General features: G+C 33.7%; 2 protein-coding genes across 2 annotated transcripts; one reads left to right on the forward strand and one right to left on the reverse strand.

Annotated features, from left to right (window-relative positions):
* Positions 1-13,248: 13,248 nt before the first annotated feature.
* Positions 13,249-17,748, forward strand: LOC145086634 (FAD/NAD(P)-binding oxidoreductase family protein). Its single transcript, XM_079024452.1, has 10 exons — positions 13,249-13,407; positions 13,750-13,870; positions 13,984-14,074; positions 14,457-14,600; positions 14,721-14,779; positions 15,006-15,073; positions 15,158-15,209; positions 15,348-15,500; positions 16,196-16,795; positions 17,279-17,748. Exons 1-10 carry the CDS (start codon positions 13,400-13,402, stop codon positions 17,492-17,494), a joined length of 1,512 nt encoding a protein of 503 aa, XP_078880578.1. The 5' UTR covers positions 13,249-13,399; the 3' UTR covers positions 17,495-17,748.
* Positions 17,749-18,128: 380 nt separating this feature from the next.
* LOC145086633 (Protein kinase superfamily protein) lies at positions 18,129-24,746 on the reverse strand. The gene is made up of 11 exons (XM_079024451.1): positions 24,448-24,746; positions 24,196-24,345; positions 23,887-24,057; positions 23,347-23,745; positions 23,107-23,232; positions 22,880-23,023; positions 22,681-22,768; positions 21,765-22,138; positions 20,069-20,395; positions 18,606-18,836; positions 18,129-18,514 (listed from the first exon to the last, which is right to left on the reverse strand). Exons 1-11 carry the CDS (start codon positions 24,676-24,678, stop codon positions 18,380-18,382), a joined length of 2,376 nt encoding a protein of 791 aa, XP_078880577.1. The 5' UTR covers positions 24,679-24,746; the 3' UTR covers positions 18,129-18,379.
* Between the last annotated feature and the right edge of the window lie 235 nt (positions 24,747-24,981).

The raw sequence follows: 24,981 nt of genomic DNA on the forward strand, positions 1-24,981 counted from the left end.
CACTTCATGGAATTTATCTCGAGTGATCGTGAGACGGTAATATCATATAAGTCTTCAAACCTAGAGATATGAGCTGTTACCTATGAGTTGGTTGTGCATTGATTGCACATAAACGCATCAGTAACTTGATGTTATAAAACGTGCCTTTGTGTACAATTCAACAAGTAGTAGAACAAGCATATGAGTTGAAGTTTATCTGTTCCTTCTAGAAATAGAAGCGATATCTGGGCCCCTCGATGATTTTGTGTTGACCTATGTACCGGGCCCGGTCAGAACTAAATTGATGTGTTCAGTTAAGTTCTTTGTCAAACAAATCGGAAATCGAGAAAAAACTGTTGGACAATAAGTACGACGTTGTTCCATGTATTTGTCCGGCTGATATCATGAGAACAGAGGACTATATGATCACTTATCTTAAAATGGCGCTTCATAGTTCAACAGAGTTTTCGAGAGCTACGATTGCTGGTTGGTTCCTGAAGTAACATACGCAAATACAGTTATTAGACTTATCCAAGTGGGAGACTGTTGGATAAGGTGTCTAAGTCCATAACTTATTTGGTATATACTTGACCCGACCCGACATGGTCCATTTGGGTTGCACTTCACCCGAACTATTTATGGATAATTTTATGAGAGTTATACACATATGTTTATTAATATATTATAAGTTATAATATATTAATATGAAGTCATGTTATTTAATTAGTCTTAGTCTTAAATTAATTATGAATTAATTTAGAGATTAAAAGGAAGACTAATTAGATTATGGGCTATTGGTTTTATATGGTGTGGGCTAACACTCATTTGTTAATGGGCTAGGCTTATATGGAAGTCCATGGATGATCCATGGAGCTTTTAATCCATGGATCCTTGGAAAAGGAAAGGTCATGGGTTATTAGGGTTTCACCCTAACCATGCACACTATATAAGCATGCTTAAGTTGCATGAAATAGCCACTAGTGTGTGTGCTTGTGTGTGGCCGAAAATTACAAGTGTGTGTACACTCTCTAAAGTTTTCCAAGTGTTTGTGGTGATTTGTGATTTCCATTTGAGGCATTCACACTGTTGGTGCTTGGCTCTCAAACTCCAAGGAATCAATCTCATCAAAAGGTATGTAATCTCATCTAACATAACAGTCTGTGGTTAGGGTTAACTTCGTTCTTAGGGATTTTTTTTGAAATGGTTGGCTATTTCAGGAGGTGGTTCTACTATCTCTTTAGAGATTGTATTCTTTGGAACACCTAGTAGCTCAATAAATCTCTAAGACATGCCCCAATAAGGTGTCAGCTCTCTACAGCTCGTAGGAAGCGCGTGTTCTTGTATAACCCATTGACTAGCACCTAGACTGTTGTCGAGTCTATAATCTCGTTACGACCTGGGTTATATAGCTTGACACAACTTATCGCCTACTTTCCTCAAGTATTTTTGGTCACGAAGGTTATTCTATGGTTCTTGGCATTCTAGTATTAACTTCGGAGAATGCAGTCTATCGTCTATAGGGCGACGGTGACTTTTCTCGCATGGGAAGGCGGTGTGTCCTAGGCACTACCCGTCGGTAACGGGATGGACGAAGTACCTGAGTAGTGCGAGTATTACTTGCAACTACTCTTCTGGTGTTTCTGAGTTTTCTCGATCTAGATCAAATCTAGAGAGTATAGGGTTCTGTCACTCGGAATTTCAAATTTTCTCATCCACTCTTCTCAGGTTTTAACCTGTCATAGCTCCCAGGTTTCTGGGATTTCTGCTGAGATGCTTAACTCGTGGGGCTTAAGCGTGAATGGATGGTCATAGTCAATGTTTGACTCTTACGGCTTGAGTTACATTTCCTAACCGAGGGTGTTAGCTACTATGTTGGCTCAACCGGGATGACGACAAATTTCGAATTTGTGGTCATTTTAGTAGCTCAACCCACAGTGGTTTTCTTGACTCCAGCTCCTTTTCTTGACTCAACCCATAGTGGTTTTCTTGACTCCAGCTCCTTAACGTATATACTAAGCCATCATAGCTTTACCTGATGGGTTTTCAAGTGTTACAACAGTGCTGCGACTTTCGCCTTAACAAGGGAGTAGTTACAATTAGAATTGATTATTTAAAGTTTTCGGTTAGTTACTTAGGATTGAGAGACGTACCAAAATTCTACCGGGTTCTCTGATGCTTTCCCCTAGGCATTAGGATCAACCTTCTCCTGCGCCTTTGTCATTTCTTTCCGTTGAACAGTCCCTCTTGAAGTGCCCGATTTCACCACATAGGTGGCATACTGGACTGGTCCCTACATTGGTGGTTGATGTAATGAACTCAAACGGGGTTCTATAGAAGCCAGCGGTATGCCCCTTCATGTTGCACCTAACGCAAAAGAGTTCCCGACAGATACCATGATGATGGTAGTTACACTTACTGCAACGGGGGAGGTTCCCTAGGTATGGTCTTCTTGGTGTTGGGACGGAAGGGTTGACAGGGGTATTGACTACCTCAACTCGATGCCCTTTGGGAGGTCCTTGAGTCGAGGTACTTCCTTCCTCGTTCTTAAACTTTCTCTTCAGTGGATTTGGTTGAGGTTCTCGGGTGGCTGTACACACCGATGCTGGTTGCTGCTGTCCATTGCTTTGATTGGAAATCCCGATAGGGCTCCTACTAACATTGGCGTTGTTAGCATTCAGGTAAGCCATGACAGCTGCTACGGCTGCTGAGACTGCAGCTTGAAACGTAGCTTCATCGAATAGAAGGACCGGTGTCATACTAACGGGTTGGTTACGTTTCTTCGGAGGCATGGTTTTTCCTACACGAAAAGGAAAACAAGCTGATGAGAGACGATGGTTAACCCTAGACGTATCTTTCTTTACTACGATAGGCATAAATTTTCCCGTGCCTCGAGTTATGGTTATCTGAGTGTCGACCTACATCCCTATGATGCAGTCTGGGTAACTGGGTAGGAGTAAGTGTATCGGAAAGCCATAAAATGGGTGCCGTTCCTACTAAATTATCTTTATACTGGAGAGACTCACTCTCCGGTTTTGAAAAGAACTAAGAGAAGTTCGGAACGAAGATCACGGAAGAAAAGGGCTCATGAAAACTTATGGCTAAACACTATAAATCGAGGGTTTGAGATCCGATCTATTCGTATTACTTGCGACGGGAAAGACGATTTGTCTGGCACATAGTGTGAGTAGTGTAATCACTAACTCACTAAATTGTATTATTTTATGGATTTATTAGCGTGACGATAAGGAGGAAAAGACACTTCTCGGGTTCCATGCATTGGCTCCCTCTGTCCACTTCTCATCCCTGACTGGAACTGGCGTTGGCTTTCTTCGGGTATTTACCTAAGGTTCTCTTCTCTTATAGACATATTGAATTTCTACTCCGCCTTACTTCTGATTCTGACCCTAAATGTCATCACTACCTTACTTCTGGTCCTGATCCTGAGTGTCATCATTGCCTTACTTCTGATCCTGATCCTGAGTGTCATCACTGCCTTACTTTTGATCCTGATCCTGAGTGTCATCACTTCATGACGGATGACTGGATTCTCGGATATTCAGGCGAATTCCCCACCGATGTCCCTAAAAGGTATAGGCACATGGTGGTTTCAACAGTCCCATCCCTGTTCATTTATTTCCTAATTGGAAACCTTCTCAATGAATCTCTTCTAGGTCTGAATTGACTCTCCTGCCGATCACTGAAGTGGATAAGGTTTTCTAAAGGGTTTCGTGCGAAAATGGAAATGTCTAAAGAATCCTAATAGATTATTAAAACATTTCACTAGGTGATCCATATCGAGTCCTGCTACAATTTCATAGTGTATACAAATCATATATAGCTTAGATCTGATAGGCCTTCGAATATGTGATACTACTCTATATCCACATCCAAACAAGGAAAAGGAAGTAGAGCGAAACCGCACATTCTTAGCCTATGAGATCCTTACTATATATAATCTTGGAAGTATGCACTTTGTAATCATAGGTCTATCAATAAGGATCTCTTTTAGTTTTTCACACAAGGTTATTTATGGTTCCTAAAATACTCCTATAGTATTTTAATTACTTGCTTGATTCTTATTTTCTGAACATGCTTCTGGGTTTATTGTGAATCTCTTGGTATCATAAAATACTTCCTATAGTATTTTAACTTTATGTTTGGCTCTAGCATTCCTATTTGGTAAGTTTCAGATTTGTTGCAACGCCACCATCACTCCCAAGCACACGTTAGTCGCATCTCGAATAAATGTAGTTGACCAGGTTACATTTATTCCAGCTTACGATTACATAACTGCCCAGGTTTGACGGTAATGGTTAACATCCAAAGACTTTTATTCTTATTCTTCTTGTGATACTTTGTTCGGGTTTTTATATTCTGGATGTTCTTATACTTTTGTAAAATATGGTTATATTTTAAAGTATAATTTTTGGTCAGTGTTGTATCCCAATGTATTTATAGGCTGTATATCTTTTATGATTTGATATATTGAGCTCATTATAAACAATGCTCTGATATCAATCTGTCACACCCCCAAACCGAGAACGGCGGAAACGTTCTGGAGTGGATGACGTCATGTCAAGTATCACAACATATGCAGTATAGTAATCAAAGTACAACAATCATTGCATTAATAGTAATAATTTTACATAGGTTACATTTAATAACAACAAGTAAATACAGAGGATAACATAGAGTGCAACTCGGTACAAGGCTGTCTTCACAAAAGCTCTCGGAGTGTACCTGTCTATCGATAACCTGAGAATACAAGTTATTTTGAAAGCGAGTATCAGCATATTTAAATGCTGGTGAGTTCATAAGTATTTAATGACATTGGTTATAAATACATGTTTTTATTCAAAATAAACTCATGAAAGATGGTGATTTAGAATCTACAGAGTGTTAGAATTCGTTCCAGAAAATCCTATATTTTCTAACTAAAAGCAGTCTTCTACCAAGACCCAATTGTTTTATGTTTAAACCAAGGAGTATCTCTATTAAAAGCAGTCTTCTACCAAGACTCGACTGTTTTATGTCTAAGGAGTAATTTTCCCCAAAAGGCACTATCATTATCAAAATATAGATTTTACTTTAAAGGAATTGTGATAAAATCACAAGTAAAAATAATAGGGGAAAATAATATTTTACCTCAGCAGAAACACTGCTGGCTAAAAGTAAATAAAACCTAGACTCCAGGAGAGTATCAAATGGATAATACGCCTGGCTCAGTCTAAAGGTGAATAAAACATAGACTCCAGGAGGGTATCGAATGGACAATACGCCTGGCTCAGTCTAAAAATAAGTAAACATAGACACCAGGAGAGTATTAAATGGAAAATACGCCTAGCAAGGTCTAAAATAAAAGGGGTGAATGTGAACTCGTATGTACCATGCTGACCCTCCAGGTCATATGATGCATTGTGACATTATGTCACCCATGGGCCTTACCGGCTCGGACTGTAGCTAGCAGTCAGGATGCGGGAGTGTCCGTCCCGTATAGATCTATACACATGATGTCTGCTCTCCCTCCAGGAGACTCTGGTTACACGGCGACGGCGCTAGGAAGCGTCGTATCGGGAAATTGTACGTCACATTCTATTTAAGGTATTAAAATAATGATATAGACTCACGAATGAACTGACTCCTGTGTAATACTTCGTGCTAGAGAGAGAGAGAGAGAGAGAGTAAATAAAATCTCCTAACTATTCCTATAATAGTTACTAATGTTTCAGGCATATGAATAATGGAAGGATGCCTTTGCTACCCAAAGGAAATGAACTCGTTGAGAGAATTTTTATGACTATATATGTATACATGATATATATATATATATATATATATATATATATATATATGTATATAACTAATAATTAAACGACCTTCGGACGGATAACCGATACCCTAAAGCTACATCCAAACAAGGAAAAGGAATCAAAGCGAGTTAGCCTTCCTAAGTCCTTCAAACATTACTTATATAACTATACATATACAGGCATGCATTTAACAAGATAAAAGCATAACAGAAACTTTGGTAAAACCTTTGGAATACTTTATAAATAAGAATTTATGACTTGATGTCAGTCTATAAAATAAGCTTGGAAAACCTTTGGAAAATCTTTAATAATCTAACAACAGATATTCATACTTTAAACGAGATTTGAAAACAAGATTTGAAAACCTTTAGCTGGTAAAGCAGTTTAACAAGCAAAAATCTATTTTGCTATACAGTTATTAATCACATGTGATTGATATAACAACTCTACAGTTTAACTTGTATTCCCCCCCCCCCCATAAAAGCATTTTAAAAACATTTAAAATGTTGATTCAGGGGTATGAACTCACCTGACGTGGGTGATTCGGATGAACGGATGATATAGGATGCTAAGTGTCGAGTGAGGACTTGACCACATGCGCGAATCCTATTGAACATGTAATGATACATTTAAGTATCTAATTAGTCATTTAACAACTAATTATGCAAGTAAAGGCATACTAATGCACGAAAACACTTCACCACAAGTGCTAGAAGTACCAAGGGTTGCATATAAAGAGAGTATGGCCTCACATTGGAGTTTACTCCTCAAATGGTGGCCCTTAGGGGTGTTTACGGTTTCAAGACCATTTCCCCCATGATTTTACAGCCGTAAACTCATGGCAATGGTGTCATTGGGTGCTTAAAGGTCTTAAACTACTCAAGGAATGATGCTAGACTCGAATCAAGGGCTATGGAAGTGATTGGGGCTTGAAATGGACCCTTTGTGGAGTTTACGGTCCTTGGACCATTCTTTGGGGTGTTTACGGTCGTAAACACATGAGTTTACGGCCGTAAACTCATGTTTTCCCCATTCCTTTGTGTTTTGGTGGTTCTAGGTTAAGCATGCAAGGTTCTAGTCACATATACAAGCCATATAAGGTGTTAAGGGCATCAAAACACCCTTTGGAAGGTGTTTGCGGTTTTTGGGAGGTCCCCAAACCGTAAACTCATGTTCTTGGGGGATTTTTGGTGTTTTCAAGTGCTAAACTTATCAAGGAAAGGATCTATGCTAGTTTTCAAGGCTTAGAAGGAACTAGGGCACACTTTGGCACCCATTTTAGGGTTTATAGTCCAAGAACATCTTGGACCGTAAACACCTTGTTCTTGGTGTTTCATGGGTGATTTCTTAATACATGGAAGTATAACAAGCCTTAATATACTTTAGGATAGAAGTAATTACATATACGAGGGTTGGGACGAAAACTTGAAGATCCTTGGGAGAGAAATCGGGTTTTTCTCTAGCTTGAAATGGAAGAAATGAAGGAAAAATGGCTAAGTGCCATATATATAGCCATTTGGGTTTCCTATCTAAACTCCCTTGTTTGGCCGTAAACAGGTGTTAAATGGTTATTTGCTACATAACACTCCTAACGGACATTTCCATAAAATTGTTCGTTCGACAAAATTTTAAAATAAAACACTCGAAGGGCTTAAATTCGGCCAAAAATGTTTTGGGATGGTTTTGGCTAATTTTTAATGTGCTTGATTGCAGAGTTTACGCAAATGAAAATTTCGGGTTATCACAGTATTTTTGGGATGTTTCATTTTACCTACTTGACTCTATAATATCAACATTCCTTTTCCAATTAGGTTTGGAATATGCCTTTCTCTTCTTCCCCTTTCCTTGTTAAATAGCCATGAATGGGGTGTTTGCAAAATTATTGGAATGAGACTTTTTCATTCCTGCTTTAGCTATATGCAATAGGCTATGAAGCTTAACAATGTGCTCTTAGTATTGTTCAAATGATAAGTCAAAATAAATTGATCATATCTATTGGGCAAGGATTTGAGCACCATGTCAATGGAAAGCTCCTTGTTGAAATTCACATTGAGCTTCTCAAGCCTTTCGACATGTCTCTGTATCTTCTACACACAAGCACACACTAATTCCCCTTCTTCCAACTTACATCTCATCAGGGCCTTCACACCTTCATAATGCTCTTGTCTCGCTTTCTTGTGGAACATTTGAGCAAGAGCCATGTTCATTTCATAAGGCCAGTAGTCCTCATCGGAATTTTGAAGACCAGGTTTCATGGTTGTAGACATTAACCAAGCGACCTTGGTGGCATCATCTACGTGCTGATTATAATCAGTGAGTTCCTCAGGAGTAGCAATAGCTTTGTCAATTTATGGGATTTCTAGATTACTTCTATGTACTTGCGGAATTTAACATAACTAATTATGGGCACATGTAATCCTAGAAACAACTCTATGGCTTTTTTCATAATAGCAACATACTTTGAAACTAGTAAATAACCTAGCTAAAATCGAAAATCAAAAGGGTTATAAAACATACCTTATTGTTATTTTCGAATATAACAATATACTTTGAAGACTCTTGGAGTGCTAGCCCTAATAGTGTGGAACCCTTTAATGAATCACACCCAAACCCTAGGAAAAACCCTAGGATCGAAAATAGAGAGAGGAAGAAGAGAATTTCGAAATCCCTTGTGAGAATGTCGGGTTCTTTGAGTTTTATGGATATCCTTATTTATACTTGTAGGAAACCCAAATTTGAATCAAGAATATTAATAAAATATTTGCTTAATCCTTATCAATTTCCTTAGTGACTAAGAAAGCTTTTGGAACCCTTCCAAGAGCTCCTAAAATCGTCCCTGGCAGGGAGGTTCCAGAATGTCTCCTCGCTTAACTATTGAACAATTTCATTCTACCCCCTTAGACTCAATAGTTAATTCTAATTAATCCAACATAATTAATTAAATTAATTCTTAATTAATAATTCCATTTCTAATTAATATATTATTCCATAATATATTAATAAATTAATTATGTCTCTTATATAATCAATCCAAGCCATTTTTTTGGTTAAGATGGCAACCAAAAAAGGATTTTACTATTATTTAATAAATTATATCAATTTAGTTAAGACCTTACACACCATAATCCAACAGATATGACATGAAAGCCTGATTTCACATATAGAATAATAAGAACACAACCGACACAATGATTTGGGTGCTAAAAGACATTACCAATCATACTAAGGTCATCTCCACTACATTGAACTCTTAAAAGTTCAATGGATTATTACATCAACATTCCATTAACTATATCATTTTACTATTAAACTTTACACTCCATTAAACTCATAAGAGTTCAATGAATTGCCACATAAGCAATTTATTATATATTATTTTATAAATCTACTTTAATAAATGAAAATCTTTTTGCCACATGTCACACTCTTATTGATTTGGCCACATGTCATTTTGGAGTTTTTTTCAATTAATTTATTTCTATATGGCATTTTGTGGTTTTTTTTTTCCATTTTATTAAATTTCACATAATATTTAACTATAATAATTGCAATAAATGTAAAAATAAATACATATCAATATCATTTGTTGATATTTCTTCTAATTTCAAAATTTCTAAATTAAAGCCTTATTAGTTTCCTATGTTTATTTATCTAAATTATTAGTTTAAATTAAAAAAAACACTTTAATTTTAATAATTCATTATTTTTCTAATTTTTCTTATAAATTCAAATTTCTTAAAATGTTAAGAATTTTATAGTTAAATTTTCTTTTAAATGAACTCATGTAATACATGGGTCTTACACCTAGTAATATTAATAAATAAAACTAGAATATTATATTAATTAAAAATTCAAAGTTACAATTACTAAATATCAATTAAAGGTTAAAATTAAGATTTACATATTTTCTATTGTTTAGACTAGAAAATTATAAATTAACTTAATAAATTCAACTACAAAATATAAAATAAAATAAATTATAAATCAAAAAAAATAATAATATACGGTTTGTTTATTGCAAAAAAAAAATGTTACTTTCAATATAATTTGTTATTTTTTTTAAGAAAGAAAAAAGGAAAGCAATTTCCATGTTTAAATGTGATTAAACGCTCCATTCATTAAACTCAACCCACAAAATTTACTCAATTCTATTCAAGGTCACATTACCATTATTAACTCATTAAACCTAAGTTAGAAATGTTCTAGGAAAATGGTTTCTATTTGTCATTTTTTAGGAATTTTCATCCTCTTAAAATAAATTTCCATAAAATTGTAATGGGTTCTATAAGGAAATAAAATCATCATATTAATTTGATAATAAATTCTTATATATACTTCAAACGATTTAGTTTCTTTTGTAAATTTTCAGAAGATTACATTATGTTATGTAAAGTATTATATTATAAAATATTTCATATTTATATACTGATATTAAAATTTTATTTTTAATAAACCCGTATAATATACGGGTCTCACACCTAGTAATTTAATAAAAAAACGTTTATTTTTTTTAATTTATAATTTTTAATTACAATTCATCTACTATAAGTTACACTATATCCTCAACATTTTAAACACACACAAAATATCATTACCTCTCTCAAAAACACTCTCAATATTTCACACCCTCAATATTTCACCAATACAAAAATATCTTCATCTCAACAAAAAAAAATCCAAAGAACCAACAAAAAAAATCTTCAAACCTTCCATCACTAATCTTTCCACATCCAAACACTTAATAATCAAACTTTTTATCATCACCATGTTATCGACTTCATATGATTAACCCATGCACTCACCCGCTAGCTTATATTTTTCCTTTATGGCTCCACAAATATTTCTATTTAATCCGTACTAGTCTAAACCCATGCATTTTTACCACAACCAATCTCAACCACTACGGCGTCCAAATTTGGACCCTGATCCGTTTGAGACAGTTCAAGAAACTCACTTCTTTTCTCAACCTCAACCGCAAAGTAATTTTCAATGCCAGCCACGTCGTCTACTCGATGAGTCAACTAATTCTTCGGTGAAGGACCCTTTGAAGAGTTATTACAAGAGACCGAAGTCGAACTAACACTAAAAAATAAAGGAAAAAAGAAGGCTACATAGCAAAGGGTGAACGCATGATGAGGAGATGACACTAGCGCAAGCATGCCTAGGTGTCTCGGAGGATCCGCAGACGAGCGACGACCAAGATTCTACAACCTTCAAAGCTGTAGTTTGGCATAATTTTTTCATCGAATGAAAAGGCAGTACTGTAATGCTGATCAACTTTACTCGAAATGGAGGATCGCCAACAAAGCCTCAATGGAGTTTAATGGTATCTACATGAACACGATCTGCAACCCCCAAAGTGATGCAAACGAGATGGATGTGTTAGCAAAAGTTCGTAAGATTTACAAGGCCAAAGTCGGAAAACCTTTTGGCAATGAGACGATTTGAGTAGTTGTGAAGTGCAAACCAATATGGCTTAGTCTAAGAAGTGTTGATGCTTACGTGAGCACTTCCAAACGAATCAAATCTTCCGAGACCACCCACAATCAATCTTTCGATGCGCGTAACGGAGGGATTGACCTCAATAATGACGATCCTTATAAAGTTCCAACTCGTCCTATGGGACAAGACAAAGCAAAAAGAAAGTTGAAAGGAGTACAAAGTTCATCGGCTGAAGTGGAGGAGATAAGGCGCGACATCAAAGGGTTAGACGATAAACTTGAGGGTTTTTTGGAACTGGAAAAGATAAAAGAAATGAACCGTGCGATAAAAGAAAGGAACCATGTGTTAAATCTTTTCTTAACCCCGAAGGGAGAACTTGTCCGAGGAGGATTGTCATATTTTTAACAATGCAAAGAAGGATTTTGCTAAAAAAAATACAACTGGGATAAGCCATAGTATTTTTATTAAATCATGTTTCTAGGTATTAAGTCATGTTTGTCGGTGTTAAGTCATATTTGTCGTGGTTTGAATTATTAAATCATGTTTCTAGATATTTTAGGTTTAAATTTATTGTAACTTCCTTAATTTAATATGAAATGTTTGTGTTTTAAAAAATATATTTATATTATATTAACTATTTGTGGTTTAAAAAAATAATTTTTGTTTAATATTTGTGCATAAAAAATGTTTGTGTATTAAAACAAACTAATAAAGTAATTACATTAAATTAGAAAAAGAAAATAAAAAATAAAAAATAGAGTGCTAGGAGTGTTACCACTCCCTATTAAATGTTAATATTAGGTGTTAAATGAAAAAAAATAAGATCATACCCAAAAAGTTGACGTGACAATGTGCTATGAGTGTTACCACTCCTTCCAGCCTTAGTTATTTGATTTAAAGGTCTTCTTGATTATTTCCTTCGTAAAGTCATATTCGAACCTGTTTCTAACTCGGATTTTTCCAAAGCGAATAAAAAATCCAGTATTTCAAACTTACCAAGTCGGACAAGTCGCATTTCTTCTGATTCATATTCGCGTAATCCGTTTTCTCCACAAACCAAAACGCTATCGGATTTTGGATATTTGAAAAAAAAAACCTGATTTTATATAATATGATTATGATTTAGACAAAATTGCAAGAACGGTCCTGTGGTGTGTCGAAAGTTGTCAGTTTGGGTCAAACAGGTTTGGACTAGCACTAATGGTCCAAAAAGTTTCATTTTGTTGCAAGTTTGGTCCATTTTGGTTTTATTTTTTTATAAAATGATGATTTTGTCCTTTGTAATTTCTTTTTTCAATTTTTTTATTACATATATCAAAAAAGAAAAGGAAAGAAGAAAAAGATTTTCTCTCTCTCTCTCTCTCTCTCTATATATATATATATATATATATATATATATATAAGTTGTTAAACTCATATATTACATGAGTTTATTTAAAAAGAATAAATATAATATTTTAACAATTTGAGAAGTTTGAATTTATACGAAAAATAAGAAAAATTATAAATTATTAAAATTATGACGCTTTAATACATTCAATATATTACATACATAAACTTTTTCTAATAAATATCTTACATATATATTACCTTACATATTAAATGTGAAATTTTAATTTAATAAAATGAAAAATATAATAAAATGACAAGTAGAAAATAGAAAATTCAAAAATTTTAGAAAAATGTCATCCAAAGAGGACATGTGACAAACAAATTTTGATTTATTAGGGAGGATATATATATATATATATATATATATATATATATATATATATATATATATATATATATATATATATATATATATATATATATATATATATTATTTTTTATTATTATTAATTTTTAGTTAGAATATAATTAAATAAAAAAAACAAAAAAACAAATGGAAGATGTTTTAAATTGTTTTGTATTGACAAAATGAAAACTTATAGATGCTACTCGAAATTTGTTTGGTCAAAAATGAAAATTTTCATTTCACCATTCTTGCAATTTTGTCTATGATTTATGCCCCTCTAAATTGAAGCCCAATTTTTGCGTCCATCAACGAGTCACGTACTACCTCCTAACTGTGCGTAGAAAGGAAAAAGACGCCCCCCCTCTCACCATCACCTCCGCCCCTTCTTTCACTCTTTTTTTTCCCAGTCTTTAACAAAACCTCCGGAGTCATGAGCAGGTAAACCACTTAGCCCTTGTCAATTGAAATACGCATGGTGTTTGTTGATGATGTTTTGATTTTCTGTTATATGAGCCATGATCCTATAATTCGATTATTAAGTGTAAATTTTGAAGCTTATAGGCTTTGATTCCATTTAATTGTTGTTAATTTGAATATAAAAGTGGGCGAAATGTCTGTAAGCTTTAAATTTGAAGAGATTAGGGCTCTGTTTCTGTATAGAACGGGTAATACGAGTATCAGTCCTGCATTTGTTGCTGAGAGTGATGCAGTTTTGTTGACCTATTCCTAATTTCAGTACTCTTGATCAGATTTTTAATCTATAATTTGTTGTTGGAATAGGTTGATTACAACAAAAAGGCTTGCTTCAAACATATTCACATTCAAACAGGCTTCAAGGACATTTTGCAATGACGCGTCGACAAAATTAAACAATGTTCCATTCGAAACCCAATTTAACAAAGTAATGTTTCTGTTTCTTGATATACATTTGATTTCTGTCATATCAACTAGAATGTTTTCTTTCAATTTTGTCCTCCATTATTTCAATTTATATCATTCTTTTTTTCTTTTTAGGAAGATGAAGGTGTTACAAATGATGTTCCTCAGCATGACATTGCTATTGTTGGAGGTGGCATGGTTGGAATGGCCCTTGCTTGTTCACTAGGTATTTGTTTATCTTCTTCTCTCAACTTTATTCTACTTCATGAGTTCTCTTATAGGTTACAACAACAGTGCCCAAATTACATAAATGCCCTCCATCATAAGAACTATATGTAACATCAAAATCAACATCAACCCACAATAAAGAAATAATAATAGTGTTATATGACCAAATAATGAAAATAGATACAATCAATAAAGCTGAAAATAGAGTAGAACATGGATACACAAACAGTGAAAGCAGATACTGGAGAAGCTTTCTAGGGCTATTTAGGATATCAGGATGAGGAGGGCATTCACGTCTTTTGCACATATTAGAGATTCTTATGTCTTTTTAGTTTCTATATTTTCACCCCATGTTTTCTTTTTGTCCTATTTGGTTGCAGCAAGTATGCCATTGACAAAACACTTGTCTATTGCCATAATTGACAGCAATCCTGCTTTGACAAATATGCCCTCCATCAAGAAAGATGACCCCCCAGATCCAAGGGTCAGTACAGTCACACCTGCAACTATATCTCTTTTTAAAGGTATTAATTTGATTTCTTTTTCTATGCAAAAAGGGAACTTCATCTTCACATACTTTCTTCTTTTCAAGCCTTTTAGTCTATAAAACAATAATTGGGAATTTGGGATTCCCTATTTTGTAGGTATTGGTGCTTGGGAATTTGTTGAACAACATCGACATGCTTACTTTGATAAAATGCAGGTAATAATTAATTATCAATAGAATTCTTTAATCATAATCTTTGTAGTTGTTGGAGTAGTCTTTAGTTTTTGACCAAAATAGCAACCAACTTTCCTCTCCACTATCCCAATATCTTATAGGCTAACCCTGTAACAGAAAATAAACCTAAAAAATGCCGAAATTGCCCTTCCAGGATTCCACTATCAAAGACGCTCTTTATTTCCTAATTTACCCTTTTCATTCATAGGTATGGGATTACACTGGGTTTGGGTTCACAAGGTACAACGCAAGAGATGCAGACAAAGATGTTTTAGGGTAAGCACATTTTCTTGTTTTTTTTTTTTTTTATAATTTGTCACATTATCTAATAATCTTTTTTTTTTTTTTTTTTTTTGAAAGATGTGTTGTGGAGAACAAGGTGCTGCATAAATCTTTATTGTCATGTTTGCAGGTAAGTAAATTGTTTTAAAATGACCTTTTGGGCATTTACATAACACAGTGTCAGAGAGACTGACTGACACAGTACAACCTGTTCTGTCATGTCATTTAATATGTTTTGATTGATGGAAATAAATTCAAAATTGAACAGAAGAAAGATTTGAAGAAAACAATCTATCCTGCAAGATTGTCATCAATGTCACTTCCAACCCGTTCATCAGTTTCAAATGGTTCATCAAAGAGTCTTGGAAATTTAGCAAAGTTGGAGTTGACTGATGGCACAAATGTCTATGCTAAATTGGTGGTAAGTTTGTAGGATCAAAGTTTTTTTTAAAAGACCAAAATACCCTCATCATCATATACATTTTCAATAAACAAAATTTCAAAAACAATTTATCATTTTTCATTCAATTCCATTCCAATTCCTTCCAACCAAACGCATTACAGATTCCAATTCTTTTGAAAGATTCCATTCCATCCTTTTTTATATTAAAAGACCAAAATACCCTCATCATTGTTAATACACAATAAACAAAATACATTCAAACATAAACAAAATTTCGAAAACCATTTATCGTTTTTCATTCAATTCCTTTCCATTTCCTTCCAACCAAACGCATTACAGATTCCAAGATTCCATTCCATCCTTTTTTTATATTAAAAGACTAAAATACCCTCATCATCATCAAACACATTCGCATTACATAAAACACATTCAAACATAACAAAATTTCAACAATCATTTATCGTTTTCCATTCCATTTCCTTCCAACCAAACGCATTACAGATTCCAAGATTCCATTCCATCCTTTTTTTTTATATTAAAAGACCAAAATACCCTCATCATATACATTTACAACAACAAAAACACATTCAAACATAAACAAAATTCCAAAACTCATTTATGATTCCATTCCATTTCCCTCCTGGTTCCAACCAAACACATGACAGATTGTTAGATTCCAATTCCTTCTAACCGATTCCATTCCTTTGCAACAGGTTGGATCAGACGGAAACAAATCACGTGTCCGTGAATTATCCGGAATCAAAACCACGGGATGGAATTACTCCCAAAGCGCCGTCATCTGCACCGTCGAACACCCCTCCGAAAACTCCACTGCATGGCAACGATTCCTCCCCGCGGGCCCCATCGCCCTTCTCCCAATTGGCAACAATTTTAGCAACATCGTTTGGACCATGTCTCCAAAAGACGCATCAAATCACAAAATAATGAACCAACACGATTTCATCAAAGCCGTAAACCACGCGCTCGATTCCGGCCACGGTCCACGGCCGGAATCGCGTATTCTTGGCGGTGATGTGATTCCGTCGTTTTTCAAACCCAATGTGACATCGGCGGTGAACGAGGGATTTGAGATTCCGCCGAAAGTGGTGAAGGTGGTTTCTGAGCGGATGGCGTTTCCGCTTTCTTTGATGCATGCGAATGATTATGTGGCGAAACGTGTGGTTTTGATTGGTGATGCGGCGCATACGGTTCACCCGTTGGCTGGTCAAGGGGTTAATATGGGGTATGCTGACGTGGCGGCGCTTTCGAATGTGATTGGTGATGGTGTGGCAGTGGGGTCGGATATTGGTGAGGTAAGTAATTCAATAATTCATGTTTCATAACCTCTTTTTTTATATGAATGATGGAATCAGAGGAGGAATGGAATTGTGATTCCTTCCATCTTGATAAATTTCATTCCTTAAAGAAATGGAATGAAAATTAGGATGTAAGATGTAACCGGTTTTGATTTATGTAATTGTTAAGGACACTAATATGTTTGCAAATTTTGACTATTTTGATTAAATTGTATATATTTTTTAAATTTAGCTTACAAGGTATTAATAATATGGTCCCTAATAATATAATAACTTATCTGGTTTTTTCAAGGTTCTATCATCTTCAATTTTTTTATTTTTGTAAATACATATATACATATAATATAAACCAGTTATACGAAATTCATTTGATTCCCATAAACCAAACCAATATAAAACTCTTCAAAATAACTAAAAAGTAATAATTTTATAATAAATTACATGTGTTTTAACTTTTAATGATGTTTGCCACGTGTGCAGGTAACTTTGTTGAAGAAATATGAAACTGAGAGAAAAACAGCAAACATAGCAATGATGGCAGTTTTGGATGGTTTTCAGAAAGCTTACTCTGTTGACTTTGGACCACTTAATATATTAAGAGCTGCTGCATTCAATGGCGCAAATGTTTTTGCTCCATTAAAAAGGAATATAATCTCTTATGCATCAGGAGAACGTAGTCTACCTTTTCTCTCATAATGTATTAAGGTTTTTTTTTTTTTTTTGAATAAATGTATCATGTGTTTATGTAAAACATGCCCGCTTTTTGTGGTTGAGGCATACATAGTTAGGTTGTATGTTTTTTAAGGATGTTAAAAAAAATGCTCTCATAGCAAATGTATGAGGCCTCCGTTACATATGATTTGTATTTTGTAGGTTTCATGCATTCAAACAGATTATCAGGACATGTGGATGATCGGATTATTATATAAAGATAGTGAACTTACACGATACATATAGATCTAGAATATTGTATTACAAAATTTCTCTTTCCTTCCCCAATTTACTCCAAGCAATTTATTCATTTGAGGTAAAACAAACTATCTTTAATGAGTTCTTATCACTTGAGGATGGAGAAAGGATTAGGGAGAAAGAAAGATACAATGAGGTTAAACAAGAATCGAAATGGTTAAAATGGAGGACAACCAACCACATGAATTTTGTGTGACAAAAAAGAAAATTCTATTGTCGATTTCAATTCTTTAGTTTTTGTAAATAAATTTTATAATTATAATTATAATTAAATAATATATGTACATGTTTGACACAAACATAGTTTGAATCCATGGTTTCTAAGAAGTTAAAGAAAATGTTTTTGAGTTTTGAGCAGGAGTTTGTGAATAAATTTACACATTAGAATGTGTTGTATTACAGATAGAGGACTAGAAAAAGTAGTTAATATCTCTCTTCTACTTTCCTTTTTTTCTTACTTTACATCTATCCATTTTCCGAGTTGACTTTTGTATACAACTTGCAAAGAAATCAATCTCAGGTATCAACTTATACAAGTTTCACAAACAATTCCTATATGTATATAATTATATATACGCACGTATTTCAGTGGGCCATGTTGGTGGACTTTATTTACAAAAACGTATCCCGAATCAAACGCGCCATAACTCTAGAAGATAGCCTGGTTAGCACTTCTGGTAGCACTTTGGCTGATAAGCCAGGCATTATTGGAATAAGCTCTTGAATTATGCGATTCACATCTAAACCCTGTGTACATAAATCAAACACAAAAAAAAAAAAACAATAATTATTGTTTGTTACACATGACAATATGAAATGATATTAATTGAATACATACCTGATCAGATGATCGAGGTCTTGAATCTGAAGAGGTTAGGAATTCAATGATTTTTTGAACATTGTTGAGTATGATTTTGTCCTCTTCTGTTATGTAAGGGATTAAGCCAGTTGGCCTGATGTTTACAAAGGTAGGAACCATGCTGAAAATTGGGGTGGGATTTTGGAGTCCTAATACTGACATGACTTGGACCAATTGCTCTCTTGTAACAGCATCAATGCCTTTCACTATCTGTTTACAACAAAACACAAGTTTTTTTTTTTAGTTTATTTAGGGAAATCTCCAATAAAGCCCTAATATTTTGCTTCAGTTTAGGGTATAAGATTACCGGCTAAAACTTCAAAATAACCCTTTTGACCGGTTTTGCAGATTTATTGTCTTTTTTCGTTAATTGGTGAAAACATTGGGACTTTTCTGAAGATTACGTTTTTTTTACCAATAACCAAAATTAGTTCAATGGTAATCTTAAGAAAAGTCTCAATATTGGTTATTGGTAAAAAATAACATAAAATATACATTAGTTCAAAGGTAATCTTCAGAAAAGTCTTAATATTTTGGTTATTGGTAAAAAATAAAGTAATCTTCAGTAAAGTTCCAATATTTTGACCAATTAACAAAAATAGACAAATTACCGGTTAAATCTGCAAAAACAGCCAAAAATGGTTATTCCGAAGTTCAAGCCGGTAATCTGTCTTTTTTTTGTAAGCAAAATTTACTTTGGGATTAAACTGTATGAAAATCTACTATAAAGTCCTTACATTTTGACCTCATATTCAATTAAGTCCCTATATTTTTTTCTTTTTTGATCAAGTCCCGACTACTGGGAATTGTATTCATTTTCATCCTTTTCCCCGGTTATAGGGTATCCCACTTTCAAAATTTACACTTTTGGCTCAGATTTTAAATTTTATTACAAACTTGGTCCAAAATTTACATTTTTGGCCCAGATTTCAAAATTTTCTTACGCATTCATCCTAAATTTAGTATTTTTACATATATTTTTTTTCAAAATTTTGGTTTCGAATATGTTTTTTTGGCTTTATAAAATCATCTTTATACAAAAAAACCCTTCTTTTTTTTATATAAAAACCTTTATTTCTAGCACCAAAAAAGGTTTTTATATAGAAAAAAGAAGGTTTTTTATGTGAAAATATTGTTTTGTATAAATATGATTTTATAAAGCAAAAAAACATATTCGAAACTAAATTTTGAAAGTTGGTGACCTGTTAACCGGGTAAAAAAGGTCAAAGTGAATAAAATTCTCGGTATTCGGGACTTAATCAGAAAAAAAAAATTATATAGGGACTTAACTGAATATGAGATCAAAATGTAGGGGTTTTATAATAGATTTCCCTTAAACCCTAAACTAACCAAAATATTGGGACCTTATTGGAGATTTCTCTTTTATTTATTTCAAGGGTATTTTAGCCTTTTAATAGAGAAGACGAAAACATGTTTAGTACCTCATCTAAGAGGAATTCTCGGAAGAAATTCCCTTTGTCGGATAACAGAAATGCTAAAGCTGCTCGTGTTTGAATAGGCTGTAGTTGTTCCTGAGATGCAGGTGATTGAAACCTTGGGAATGTGAAGTTTGTCTGATTTTGTAGGAGTCCAAGCTCTGCCATGTCACCATTTAGATCCTCCCCTCCACCACTTTTGGCAGCTGTTATAAAACTCTCAAAAGCTTGCATCACATCAATGAATCTTTCAGCATCAAAAACTCCAGCTTTTCCATACACTGTGTATCGCAAAGCACTCCTTAAACGTGGTGATTCATCAGTAAGTAGCCTCTGACATTACCAAAAAAAATGTCAATTTTGTAAACATCTACTAGAGGGAAAAATAGTCTTTACGAATGCTTAACAGATCAAGTGAAAAAAGATTCTGTTTTGGACCTAAACGAAATAAAACCGCTAAATACAGGGACCAAATTTGAGAAATTATATTTATTTATGTATAATAGCATCATGCTTTCATTTCTTTCTATTACAACATTATATTTTCGATTAACTAGTATATTTTTGACAGTTTTGTAGCTTAAGTGGTAAATACTTAACATAGAAATTTCAATTCAAACATTTTTTTTTTAATTTTCAGATTACCCATTTTGACTTTGTTATATCAGTTTACACCGATAATTTTGTTTTTGTTATATCAGATGAAACTTGTAATTTTCAAATTTAATAACATTTTTCCAAATTAACCATTTTGACTAGTTATATATCATGTAATTTTGTCATGTTTTCACCAATTACTTTCCAAATCAACCATTTTGACCACATGTCAGATTGGCTAATTTTAGAAATTTCAAACTTTATTGTTTGATTGGAAAAAAATGAAATATAAGTGGTTAAACTGCAAATTGCCAAAAATATAAATATTTTTCTAGTAAAATGCTTAAATAAATATTAAAAAAAGGCATGCACATGCGAACACTAGATTAAGGCTATGTTTGGCAGACTAGTTGAAAAGCTAGCAGGTAGCTGAAAAGTTAGCTGCTAGCTTATAAGGTAGCTAACAAAAAATGGCGTTTGATAAAAACTAGTTAAAAGATATAAAATGACATAAAAGGGCATTTAGATTAATATGGTTTTTATAATTAATTAAGGGTATAGTTGTAAAATTTTCAAAAAGCTCCTGAAATATAAGGTAGTTGACAAAAAATGACTTTTGATAAAAACTAGCTGAAAGATATAAAATTGAATAAAAGGGCATTTAGAATAATATGTTTTTAATAATTAACTAAGGGTATATTTGGAAATTTTTCAAAAAGCTCCTAAAATATAAGGTAGTTGACGAAAAATGACTGTTTGCTAAAAACCAGCCGAAAGATATAAAATGAAATAAAAGGGCATTTAGAATAATATGTTTTTTATAACTAATTAAGGGTATATTTGGAAATTTTTCAAAAAGCCCCTGAAATATAAGGTAGTTGACAAAAAAATGAAGTTTGATAAAAACTAGTTGAAAGATATAAAATGACATAAAAGGGCATTTAGAATAATAAGTTTTTTATAATTAACTAAGGGTATATTTGGAAATTTTTCAAAAAGCTCCTAAAAACCTAGCATATAAGCCAGTTAATCAGCTAGCTATGACATGCCAAACACAGCCTAAATATCAAATAATGAAAGATGCAAAATAAATTTAAAATAATACCTGTGCAATATAAGGATATGCTTCATCAACAATGGCGAATTCTGGATCCCCTACTAAAGCAATACCCTCAAGAACTCCAATTGCTCTAATTATAAGAGCAAAATAAGGAGGAATGCGAAATGGATAATCGAATGTTATTTGTGCTAAATCAGATGCTAATTCTTGAAAGTTGATATTTTTTGCTCCTCCACCTTCAAGGGCTTGATCAAATACTTTGGCTAAAACAGGTAATATTGGATCCAAATTTACCCCTTCTGGAATAAAACCAAGTTTCACAAAATCTTTAACAATAGCATCATAGTCTCGATGAATTAGGTGAGCAATTGCTTCAATCATTCCATATTTTTGATCATCTGTCAGTTTTGTTACAAGACCTGTATGGAAAACAATACTCAAATAGTCAAAGTCATTTTTTTTCTTAAAAAAATTGTAAAATGTGAGGGTTCTTTTCGAGAAAAACTAAAAAAGTTGAGGGGTTATTTGGACGCATTTAGAAGGTTGAGGGTTTTTTTCGGAAAAAAATACAAAGTTGAGTGCTTTTTCGGAGAAAATGAAAAAATACAAGGTCTGTTTCAGGCAAAAAAATTGAGGTTTAATCCATAAGAAACACAAAATATAAGGTCTTTTTTGAGATTAACCCGAATTATAATAGTATTTTCTAAAAATAAGATTTTTTTTATTATTATAAACTTATTTGGGTTTTGATTAGCTGTTATTATGTTTAGTTTTTTTTATTTTTGTAGATAATAATTTCTATAATAATGATTAAATAAATATATAGAATAGTGTTAAGCCTATAACTTGTAACTACTTATAATATAAAAAGATTTATATGAGAATTCCTTCAATTCCATTAGACCATTACCACAACAATGAAAACATTAAATAATTAAAGAATTAAATAATTAATTCTTACCAAAATCAAGAATAGCTAGCTTTCCATCTGGAGTGCGAATCATATTTCCAGGGTGTGGATCAGCATGGAAGAAGCCTGTATCAAGCAACTACATTGCAAAAGACAATGAGTAAAAAAAAAAAAAAGATAGATAACATTTATTTTAAAATGAAGTTTAACATGTTCTCTAAACTATTCCATTTATTCTATAAAAGTATACCTGCTTTAGGTAGCATATAACTCCAACATTCACTAGCTCCCCAACATCACTTTCTGTACTTTGTGAAAGCTTTTCACCATCTACCCATTGTGTAGTAAGAACTTTTCTTGATGTGTATTTAGTGTATGTCTTTGGTATCACAACCTAGAATAGGTTAACTTATTAATATGTAATTATGTATCCTTCAAAAAGACACAAAACACATTCGATTAAAGGGAAAAAATTACTTGTGGAAGGTCTTTTTTCATCATCTCTGCAAAATATGTTCCATTTTCACCCTCATTAATATAATCAAGCTCCTCAAAGAAACGGGCAGCCCATTCATCAACTAGCCCAACAACATCCAAAGATATCTATAAATGAAACAAACAAATAGTCAAATAACATTAACCAATTGTTTTCTACCCTCAGATAATCAAGAAAAACAGAACATGTTATATGAAACTGCATTTTGACAAATAGTTTACCTGAGGAAAACGTCGAAGAGCCAATCCTAAGTTCCTTATGATGAATAAATCAACAGTTACTGTTTCAAGTACATAAGGCCTTTGTACCTTAACAGCAACCAAATCCCCATTTTCCTTTAATCTGCCCTTATACACCTGCCCAAGTGAGGCTGCTGCTATAGGAGAAGTTGTGAGCTCTGAATAGATGTTTTGCCATGGCTCTCCAAGTTCTTCTTCTAGAAGTGCCATGGCAATGTCATCTGGATATGATGGAACCTTATCACAAAGCTTTTGAAGTTCAGTCATTGCAGCAGGGGACAATATGTCTGGCCTAATGCTCAATGCTTGCCCAAGTTTTATGTATGCGGGACCCAAAGAGGTTACAATTTCCCTCAACTCAATTGCCCGAGAAACTTCATTCTGATCAACATAACAAAAAAAAACAACACAGAAGTAAGAATAAGGGAAGCAGAAAAAAATCACAATCTATATGGTTTTTGTGATTTCACAAAGATCAAAATCATAAAAGAGATGTGCAGACTGCATGAAAGATCAACTTACCTCTTTAACCTTCTTATTTATCACGTCCCAAGCAAGACGAGAAAGAAACCCTCCTGCAACAGACGTCAGTTGAAGGATACGTGTGGCAACAGCTCGTGGCCTTTTACCCCAATATGCAGAGATGATAGCAGGATCATATATCATCGGCAATAATTCGCTACTTTCATCAGTCTGAAAAAAGTAACAGAAAATCAAGAAATTTCGATTTTAGAACATATGTGTCCATATCGATTGACAGTTCTAACTTCTTATTTATAAAAATTAAGAAATGATTGAAATGAAGAAAAAGTGATGGATTGCGAATAAGACCTCTACAAGGCGAAGTTCAACATCGTCGGCAGCAAAATTAGAATCATTTAAATTTTGACCCCTAAGCCCTTTCATAAGTGATGCCAATTGTTCGTTCTCTTCCATCTGAGCCCTAACTCTTTTAATCTCTTGTGAAACTGTCTCCATTCTCTGAAGATAAACCAAATCAAATTCGAAACATGAATACTTCTTCACAGACAGAACATGTAACTTACATGTAAGAAATGAAAGCAAGAGAAAATATTAATGTACCGTGGAAGTGCCGTTGATTGAAGATCCATTGACGGTTCTTGAGGTTCTAGGATCGGCTGCTTTGGGCTTCGGTTCAGTTGCGACAGCACGAGTCACTCCATTCCGTCGCTTAACCCTAACAATGCTCGGAAAGGAACGGCGACCGGCGGTGAATCTGGTACTGCAATCGTTAGAAGCTAACGAGCGAGGAAGGGAGTCGATTCTGCAACAGGTATGAGAGGCAGCTTCCATGGCGGAATTTGCGAGTAAAATTGAATTGAAAGAGGTGAAGTTGGATGGTGTATGTATGTGTGTAGGTGTGGTCGATGTGTGAGTTGGTTGACCACTAGTAAATTTGATGAAAAATAAATTGTGAATTTTTTGGTTTGACGGTACACGTGGCGGTATGAGGAACAAAGAAATATTGCTTTTTAGATTTGGCGGGTACGGCCTATTAGGCACTAGCATCTCCACAAAAAGTTATAAAACAAAGAAGAAATTGCGAAAAAAATATATATACGTTATACGTTATACTTCTCGTAACATAGATTCAAA

Source organism: Lactuca serriola, chromosome 2 (genome assembly GCF_051521515.1).
Source record: "Lactuca serriola cultivar US96UC23 chromosome 2, Lser_US96UC23_V15, whole genome shotgun sequence".
NCBI lineage: Eukaryota > Viridiplantae > Streptophyta > Magnoliopsida > Asterales > Asteraceae > Lactuca > Lactuca serriola.